This window comes from Triticum aestivum, chromosome 7A, assembly GCF_018294505.1.
Source record: "Triticum aestivum cultivar Chinese Spring chromosome 7A, IWGSC CS RefSeq v2.1, whole genome shotgun sequence".
Taxonomy (NCBI): Eukaryota; Viridiplantae; Streptophyta; class Magnoliopsida; order Poales; family Poaceae; genus Triticum; species Triticum aestivum.
The window spans coordinates 517,638,679-517,648,662 of NC_057812.1; the positions used below are offsets into that span (position 1 = coordinate 517,638,679).

Here is a 9,984-nt window from a genome sequence, read left to right on the forward strand (position 1 = left end):
CTAAGCTGTAAAGCATGCCGCACTGAACCAGGGAGTAATCATCACTACGTGACTGCCAGGCATTCATAATGTCTTGAGTTGCTGGGAAAACAGGTGCTTCACCTAGCGGTGCATCAAGGACATATGCTTTCTTGGCAGCTATGAGGATAATCCTCAGGTTACGGACCCAGTCCGTGTAGTTGCTGCCATCGTCTTTCAGCTTGGTTTTCTCTAGGAACACGTTGAAGTTGAGGGCAACATTAGCGTGGGCCATTTGATCTACAAGACATATTGCAAAGTTTTATACTATGTTCATGATAATTAAGTTCATCTAATCAAATTATTTAATGAACTCCCACTCAGATTGACATCCCTCTAGTCATCTAAGTGATACATGATCCGAGTCAACTAGGCGTTGTCCGATCATCATGTGAAACGGACTAGTCATCATCGGTGAACATCTCCATGTTGATCGTATCTTCTATACGACTCATGTTCGACCTTTCAGTCTTCCGTGTCCCGAGGCCATGTCTGTACATGCTAGGCTCATCAAGTCAACCTAAGTGTATTGCATATGTAAATCTGGCTTACACCCGTTGTATGCGAACGTTAGAACCTATCACACCCGATCATCACATGGTGCTTCGGAACAACGGACCTTAGCAACGGTGCACAGTTAGGGGGAACACAATTCTTGATATTTTAATGAGGGATCATCTTATTTATGCTACCGTCGTTCTAAGCAGTAAAAACATGATAAACATCACATGCAATCAAATAGTGACATGATATGACCAATATCATTTTGCTCCTTTTGATCTCCATCTTCGGGGCGCCATGATCATCATCATCACCGGCATGACACCATGATCTCCATCATCATGATCTCCATCATCGTGTCTTCATGAAGTTGTCTCGCCAAATATTACTTCTACTACTATAGCTAACGGTTAGCAATAAAGTAAAGTAATTACATGGCGTTTTCATTGACACGCATGTCATACAATAAATTAAGACAACTCCTATGGCTCCTGCCGGTTGTCATACTCATCGACATGCAAGTCGTAATTCCTATTACAAGAACATGATCAATCTCATACATCACATATGTCATTCATCACATCCTTTTGGCCATATCACATCACACGGCATATGCTACAAGAACAAGTTAGACGTCCTCTAATTGTTGTTGCAAATTTTTACGTGGCTGCTATAGGTTTCTAGCAAGAACGTTTCTTACCTACGCCAAAACCACAACGTGATACGCCAATTTCTATTTACCCTTCAAAAGGACCCTTTTCATCGAATCTGATTCGACTAAAGTAGCAGAGACAGACACCTGCTAGCCACCTTATGCAACTAGTGCATGTCAGTCAGTGGAACCTGTCTCACGTAAGTGTACGTGTAAGGTCGGTCCGGGCCGCTTCATCCCACAATGCCGCCGAATCAAGATAAGACTAGTAATGGCAAGTAAATTGACAAAATCGATGCCCACAACAACTTGTTTTCCACTCGTGCATAGAAACTACGCATAGACCTAGCTCCAATACCACTATTGGGGATCATAGCAGAAATTTAAAATTTTCTACGCATCACCAAGATCAATCTATGGAGTCATCTAGCAATGAGGGAGAGAGGAGTGCATCTACATACCCTTGTAGATCATGAGCGGAAGCGTTCAAGAGAACGGGGTTGATGGAGTCGTACTCGTCGTGATCCAAATCACCGATGATCCTAGCACCGAACGGACGACACCTCTGCGTTCAACACACGTACGGAGCGGAGACGTCTCCTCCTTCTTGATCCAGCAAGGGGGGAGGAGAAGTTGATGGAGATCCAGCAGCACGACAGCGTGGTGGTGGAAGCAGCGAGATTCCAGCAGGGCTTCGCCAAGCGCTACTGGAGGAGGAAGAGGTGTCACGGGAGGGAGAGGGAGGCGCCAGCGCTTAGGGTGCGGCTGCCCTCCCTCCCCACCACTATATATAGGGGTTAGGGTGGCGCATGCCCCCTTGGAGATCCCATCTAAAGGGGGGGCGGCGGCCCCTCGGGGGGCAACGGCCCCCTTAGGGTTTCCAACCAGGGGGCGCATGCCCCCTCGGGGGGCAACGCCCCCCTAGGGTTTCCAACCCTAGGCGCCTTGGGCCCTTGGGTGGGGCGCACCAGCCCACCAGGGGCTGGTTCCCACGCCACTTCAGCCCATGGGGCCCTCCGGGATAGGTGGACCCACCCGGTGGACCCCCGGGACCCTTCCGGTGGTCCCGGTACAATACCGGTGACCCCTGAAACTCTCCCGGTGGCCGAAACTGGACTTCCTATATATAATTCTTTACCTCCGGAGCATTTAGGAACTCCTCGCGACGTCCGGGATCTCATCCGGGACTCCGAACAACTTTCGGTTAACCGCATACTAATATCTCTACAACTCTAGCGTCACCGAATCTTAAGTGTGTAGATCCTACGGGTTCGGGAGACACGTAGACATGACCGAGACAACTCTCCGGTCAATAACCAACAGCGGGATCTGGATACCCATGTTGGCTCCCACATGCTCCACGATAATCTCATCGGATGAACCACGATGTCGAGGATTCAATCAATCCCGCATACAATTCCCTTTGTCTATCGGTACGATACTTACCCGAGATTCGATCGTCGGTATACCGATACCTTGTTCAATATCGTTACGACAAGTCTCTTTACTCGTTCCCGTAACACATCATCCCGTGAACAACTCCTTGATCACATTGAGCTCATTATGATGATGTCCTACCGAGTGGGCCCAGAGATACCTCTCCGTCATACGGAGTGACAAATCCCAGTTTTGATTCGTGCCAACCCAACAGATACTTTCGGGGATACCCGTAGTGTACCTTTATAGCCACCCAGTTACGTTGTGACGTTTGGCACACCCAAAGTACCCTTACGGTATCCGGGAGTTGCACAATCTCATGGTCTAAGGAAAGGATACTTGACATTAGAAAAGCTTTAGCAGACGAACTACACGATCTTGTGCTATGCTTAGGATTGGGTCTTGTCCATCACATCATTATCCTAATGATGTGATCCCGTTATGAATGACATCCTATGTCCATGGTTAGGAAACCGTAACCATCTATTGATCAACGAGCTAGTCAACTAGAGGCTCACTAGGGACATGTTGTGGTCTATGTATTCACACATGTATTACGATTTTTGGATAACACAATTATAGCATGAACAATAGACAATTATCATGAACAAGGAAATAGAATAATAACCATTTTATTATTGCCTCTAGGACATATTTCCAACACTTTATGCATCCTATATGTCTTTGCAATCTCCAAGGTTCTCATGGTGTTCATCCTTTCTCTTTTCTACTGAGTGATTTCAACTTCATTAATCTCCTTTGTGTACCTTCTTAGCTTCTCAACCATTCAACGGCCGTTGATTTCACTCGTTTGTGAAAGAAGCAACTTAGTTTTACTACTTCCTCTTCTCATTCCTAAGATCTCGGGGCGAGATCTCTTATAAGTGGGGGAGAGTTGTAACAGCCCGAGACCGATGCTCTAGATGCCTTTCGTTATATTTTGTTAGAGCCACGTTAATTATTTGCTTGTTGCAGTCATCATTCCTCCTTGTGACAGGCGTTGGGATTTTCCCGAAGAGGAAGGGTGATGTAGTATAGTAGCAGATAGTACTTCCCTCGCTAGAGAACCAAGGTTAATCGAACCAATAGAAGATTCACGCAAACAACTATCGACCATACCTGCACACACACACACACAAATACTTGGAAGAATAAAATCACATTTCATATTCATGAAGATGGTGGATTGACACAAACCTATGTGAAGTTAGTTAGAACTTAAAAATATTGATATTTTTCTAATACAATTCTTGCATCATGATGTATCTTTCACCTTTCACAAATCCTTTGCATAATAAAAAGCTAATGGTGTTGATGATGGGCAAGGGATGTTTGAGTGCAGGCGGTTGCACTGTAGTAAAGCATGAATGTTGGGGACGGTCCATGCACCAAGTGTATACGAGACAGGGTGATGCCAACCATCATTACAAGTTTACTGAATTACAAATGCGAAGAGAAGTGGCAACATAGATAAAATCACTAGGGACACGCGACAATTTGTTTCTCCCGTTGTAAAGCACGTGCATATTTCCTAATTTTAAGTTTTTTTTGAGGGCATCCTAATTTTAAGTTAAAAGGTAAAATTTCGTAAAAAAAGAGAGGCTAAAACAACCCCAAAAAAAGCCTGAAACAAGTCAAAACTGCTAAAAGGGCCGACTTGAGCCACTTGCCGGGCCATGCTGTGCTAAAAGGGTCGTGGCGTGCCGGCTTAAGCCTGTGATCTGTGGCAGGCCGAAAGCCAGCCTGGCCCATATATATTCGCGTGCCGTGTTGTGCCAAAAACCCATGCCCCCATGCCCATGGGCCGGCCCTATAAGCACGGCACATATGTCTAGGTTTGCCCTTGAATAACCGCCCCTTTTTTCTCTCCTTTTTCTCCCATCCAGAACCAAAGACCCAGCTCACTAGCCCCCTCCGGCAGGTCTAGAAACCTGCTAGTGATGGCACGCGTCGCTGCCGCTAACCTGCGTGGTCTGGTCGGCATTGGAGCGGCGGGTCGGCGCCGGGTGACCGCCTCCGTCGTGACGCACCGCGCGACACCCGGCGGGCGCGGGTTCCGGGCCGCGGCCTCAGGCTCTGTGGGCAGGACGACGCCTGAATCCTCCTCTTCGTCCTCGTCGGCTCTACCACAGTTGCAGCCGCGGCGCGGCTTGGCGACGAGACGAGCGGTGCTGCGTGACTTGCTTAGCGGCGGCTTCGAGAGGTAATTTAAAGGTCCAATGAACACCCCGCCTGGTGATGCCTTAATGCCCGTGTGCGCCACTGGCGTGTTCGTGGAAACCCATGGATGCTGGCCATATCTAGATGCTTACCGGCGGGCGTTCAATCTGGGTTTGTGCCACCGCCGCGCCGAGAGCTCCATTGACAGATACCAATTGGATAAAATGCCAGGGAATGTCGCCATACCATCTATTCTGAAGCGCTGACTGAAAAGAAGAGGCGATTCAGTTGTGCTTCATTAGCTTCTGAAACATCTCAGAGAGTTACTTTTGTACTACAATCCTAGCAATATGAGCTACTGTATTTCATTTTGAATACTTCTAAAAAATAATTACACTACGATTAAATTTATCTTCTAGCCATTGACCTCCAGGTGGCTTGTACGTGCAATTCCTTTCACTTCATGTGCTCATGATTCTTCGTTGTATTAAGAGGTTGACATACTATTTGGATTGATGTAATATAAACAATTTGTTGCCAGTGAGGATGGTAATCTGAGCTGTGGATATTCAAGTTTTAAGGGGAGGAGACCTACTATGGAGGATCGCTACGACGTAAAGTTCGCTAAAATTAAGGGACAGACAGTTAGCCTGTTTGGTGTATTTGATGGTATTATCTTAAAACTTGCCTTCATTAGTCTGTGATTCATTGGCTACCATGTTTATGCTTTTAAAATATTTGGTACACTAGGTCATGCAGGAGCACTTGCTGCTGAATATCTAAAGGAACATCTGCTTGACAACCTTATCGAGCATCCTCAGTTCCTGAGAAACCCAAAGCTTGCTCTAAGTAATGTGTTTTTCCTTCTGTTTACTATACCTTCTTGCATAGTAAGGCCCTTACCAGTGCCACATCATACTTATCTTATCACTGTTGATTACTTTAAAACAGAGACGGCCTTCCTGAAAAGTGATGCTGATTTCTTAGAATCGGTAACCACTCCTTATAGGGAGGATGGTTCGACAGCTTTGGCTGCTGTTTTGGTTGGTGAACAACTTTATGTAGCAAATGTTGGCGATTCACGTGCTATCGCTTTAAAAGGTGGCAAAGGTAATATTTTTCTTATCGTATTTTTGTTAGTGAAGATTCTTCTTTCTGATATCCAATACAACCAACAACTGCCAATGCTTACTCTACACTGAAACTCTCTGCCATCCAGTGGCTAGCATATCCTTGTAATGTAGTTAATAGTACAATTAAACTTGCTTAAATGATACTCCCTCCGATCCATAATTCTTTTCGTGGAGGGAGTATTTGCTAGGGATTTGACATGTGTCTTCTGAGTCCCAGTTATGAAATGAGTGCTTTTCAGTTATTTATTTTAGTGTGTTAAGGAATGAATACTCTGGCCCACTAAATACTAAATTCAGTTATTGACTGTTCACCTCAGCTTTTTTTAATTCTTCCATACATGCATACATTGTTATGTTGCTATATTGCTCTACAAATTTTGAGCACTAATTGTTCTCTGGTTCCGTCTTACCCGTGAATAATATAAAAAGACATGGTTGTCACTGTTTTGTAGCTATCCCACTCTCAGATGACCATAGACCTAACTTAAAGGATGAGCGAACGAGAATTGAGAATGCTGGAGGTGGCGTTAGTTATGATGGTAAGACTTCGTTCTTACAGTACTCTTCTGGTATTAGCTAGCTTCAACTTAATTGGATGTAGAAGCTAGCCAGAATCGAGGTATTACCTTAATTATTTTCTTGAGGCATCAATGGGGAACTATAAGTCAACCTACATTTTTTCCTTATTCAAATCCAAAGTTTTTAAAATGGGGAAATTACACGAGTAATTGTGTACATGTCTAACACCACATGTCTCCTATTTTTCTATTAGTTGAAGGTTCTTTAGAAATACTGTTCTCATTTTGGTTTGTTTTTCTGTTTTCGTACGAGCTCTTCTGCAGGTTTTACTTGGAGGGTTGATGGAATTCTGGCAATGTCCCGTGCATTTGGCAACCGTGGATTGAAGAATTATGTGATAGCAGAGCCTGACATTCAGGTATCTAATTTAGTTCTGTGTTAATTCCCAGTCCCTGGAACTTCAGTATTATTGAGGAAGGAACCGGGGGTTTCCTCGTGCTGTTTTTGTTTTTGTAGACTCAAATATCCATTTCCATGCAATTGAGGAATAATGAATTCCCACTTTATGGACCATCAACCTGAGAAGAAAGGACGAATGCCCACTTCACAGACCATTGACCTGAATTCAAATGGATTTTCCGCAGTCCTTCATAAACTGCAATTTCAGTCTGTCTAATAAAATTATGTCGTTTACTGATTGATCATGTTAGAAAATATGGGGATGGTGGCACCTTTAATCACCTGTGATCTGGACCATTGCTTGCTGGATCAAACAGTTGGAATTTTATAATTGTCCTGTAGATAGATAATTGCCCGTGCGTCACAACAGGTATAAATATTATAGTATGTTAGCCTGCAATTCACCTGCCCGTATTAATGTGATTGTGTAAGGAAATATGATTTTATTTGGTAAATACGTATTGGTAGCACTTATTGGCTTACCTAAGAAATCCGAATTTTATTTGGGAAGTTAATAAAAGGTGGGGCAGTTAAGGTGGTTTTTAGGGAAAACCGATTGAAAGAAACAGAGATAGGAGGGGGGAAATCAAAACGGAAAGGGGGAGGGGAGGACGTAAGTAAGGTTGGACCAAAGATGAGGTGGACGACAGAATGTTACGTTTTTTTAAGTAGGAGAGATTTATTGGATGATGGTAGTAGATTCTTGTTGCAACCTTGACTCCAGTCCTGAAAGCTGTAACTTTAACTTGGGTATCTATATGGGTCTTCCAACTGGAAGTAGAATAATCTAGGCTACTTGCGAAACCAAAAGAAATCATGTATGCCAATATTTTTATCATCCTTCACATGTTTATCTGATATTCTTATGGATGGATATTTTCACGTCCTAGTGAGAGACACTCACGTTCACGTCTATTGCTGTCTGCAGCAAGAACTCATTTCAGTGATGCAAGATATGATGTTGTGGTTTTATCTTATAGGCAGCATTCTTTTGTAGAATTTTTCACATTTCCTCCTTAATTTTAGGAGTTTGTGAGGCGGGAGGAAGACTACATTAATTTGTCTCTGAGAGAGGATTCTTTTCCTGGTATTTTGAGTGGGAAGTGAAAGAGGTGTTGTATGAAATGGAGATGTGATTTTTTTTCAGGGAAACGAAGATGGGAGGTTAAGCCCTGTTCTAATTGTAATAGATAATATTGCTACGATTACATAACAGGGCATGTTTAACATCCTTTTTTGGGTGTAACTATCATATGCGGCTCCTTGGCAAGCCTTCAGGATTTTGCTATTGATGTACTCCCTCCGTTCCTAAATATTTGTCTTTCTAGATATTTCAACCAAGTAACTACATACGGAGCGAAATGAGTGAATCTACACTCTAAAATATGTCTATATACATCCGTATGTGGTAGTCCATTTAAAATCTCTAAAAAGACAAATACTCCCTCTGTAAACTAATATAAGAGTGTTTAGATTACTACTTTAGTATTCTAAACGCTTTTATATTAGTTTATGGAGGTAGTATTTAGGAACGGAGGGAGTAGTTGTTTGCCTGGACTCTGGAGAGGAATGTCAACATGTAGATAGGCAGATTGAATAACGATAACCAACATTGTCAGAATATTATGTGTATATCTGGTAACAGTAAAGTCACAACAATGTTTGTCATATTATACAGCTCATTTCAGAAGGTTAATTTATGAAAAGGGACAAAGGGCCTCAAGCAGTTAACACAACTTCACTGGAAAATGGAAATGGTGTGTTCTGAAGTTTATTTAGATTCTGGAACTTCTGAATGCAGGATTTTTTTAGTATTCTACTGTTAACGCAACTTCACTGAAGGTCTTGCTGTTGGAAAAGTATTTTAAGTGTTACTTGCTGAATCTTTTGTACTGTTCTACTGTAAAATGCAGGAAACGCAGGTCAACAGTGACCTGGAATACCTGGTTCTCGCTACAGATGGTCTTTGGGATTTTGTGCAAAATGAGGTACCTATTTAGCACGGCATATGGCGGCATGACTTGTGTTCGCTAATAATACTAAACTTTGCATCTGGAAAGGTTTAGTAGAACCTTGTTAGTTTTTTTTTACCGATGCATAAACCCAAACACATGGTCGGCCCATAATGGGTTTAGTGATGTAGCTGCATGTTGGCACATTCAATGTGGTGAACATGGTCTTTCATATCATTTGTGCATCTCATTTGGTCCACTGCTAATCAGTATCTCGTGTCTTTTTACAAACAAGGATGTTATTTCACTTATGAGAGCAACTGACGGGCCTGAGGCAGCGGCGGTGAAGCTGACGGAAATGGCCCACTCCCGGCACAGCTCAGACAACATCACATGCATTGTGGTGCGATTTCACCACTGAACAATGTAGGATACGTGACGGAGATTGATGGCAGTGAAGTTTTGTCACTTGAAATATCCGAAAGAATATCTTCCTCTGATCTATGGCACCAACAAGACTTCAACAGCTGTGAAAGAGACTGGCCGATTGGTTGGTTCTTTTTGTAGGGAATTTTTTGCATCTATTATCATTAGTGGAATTGCATCAGATCTGTTAGTAGTTGGGTCCACAAAATCTGGAGAAAACCTCAAACGTGGAACATGATGTTACGTCGTCATTTTGCATTCTGGTGCAACAAATGGAGAAGGCCTAGGGCATGCTACTATTACACCACTGCTTCATTATCTTATAATAATAATTGAAGGAGTGTGGAGTGTTTTCTTCGTAGTGTTTTTTGTTCAGTTTAGTTTGTTCACAAAACCGAGGTCTACATGTCATACTCATGTCAATGTCATGAGATCCTAAATTGGATCTAAAAATGCTTTTATGCACCATGCTGAAAAATGGAGGACCGGCCGTGCATGTCTCTTGATGAATCATTGTCACACATGAACACAGACCACATGCACCACTACCTTTTTGCTGTCTCCTTGCGTTGTTCTCCTAAACCAGGTGCACCCCGCTTTTACAGTCAAGCACATCAAATCCTGCAGTCACAGAGCTGCACCTGTTTGCCTCGGGCCTACGCGAAAAATGAGCTTCGAGCGCATGTTCTAGTTCCCGTGAAAAATGGAGGATGGGAAACATTTCCTG

General features: G+C 43.3%; 1 protein-coding gene across 3 annotated transcripts; it reads left to right on the forward strand.

Moving 5' to 3' along the window:
• The first annotated feature begins 4,472 nt into the window (after nt 1-4,472).
• LOC123147930 (probable protein phosphatase 2C 56) lies at nt 4,473-9,618 on the forward strand. 3 transcript variants are annotated; one of them, XR_006473555.1, is made up of 8 exons: nt 4,473-4,811; nt 5,310-5,437; nt 5,519-5,617; nt 5,720-5,878; nt 6,354-6,440; nt 6,744-6,838; nt 6,937-8,636; nt 8,793-8,867. XR_006473555.1 is itself a non-coding variant. In XM_044567262.1 (8 exons), the coding sequence occupies exons 1-8, from the start codon at nt 4,549-4,551 to the stop codon at nt 9,250-9,252; spliced, it is 1,032 nt and encodes a 343-aa protein (XP_044423197.1). In that variant the 5' UTR covers nt 4,473-4,548; the 3' UTR covers nt 9,253-9,618. The 3 variants fall into 3 exon arrangements, 1 of the variants encoding a protein (XP_044423197.1); XR_006473554.1 differs by having other exon boundaries at nt 7,906-8,636; nt 8,793-8,864; XM_044567262.1 differs by lacking the exon at nt 6,937-8,636 and adding an exon at nt 9,127-9,618.
• The last annotated feature ends 366 nt before the right edge of the window (nt 9,619-9,984 follow it).

What these genes read in the sequence shown, in the direction of transcription:
- LOC123147930 (XM_044567262.1), top strand. Translation starts at nt 4,549, where the DNA reads ATGGCACGCGTCGCTGCCGCTAACCTGCGTGGTCTGGTCGGCATTGGA. An exon ending in CCTGTTTGGTGTATTTGATG is followed by an intron (nt 5,438 to 5,518) that starts GTATTATCTTAA and finishes TTGGTACACTAG; the next exon opens with GTCATGCAGGAGCACTTGCT. An exon ending in GGGATTTTGTGCAAAATGAG is followed by an intron (nt 8,868 to 9,126) that starts GTACCTATTTAG and finishes TTTACAAACAAG; the next exon opens with GATGTTATTTCACTTATGAG.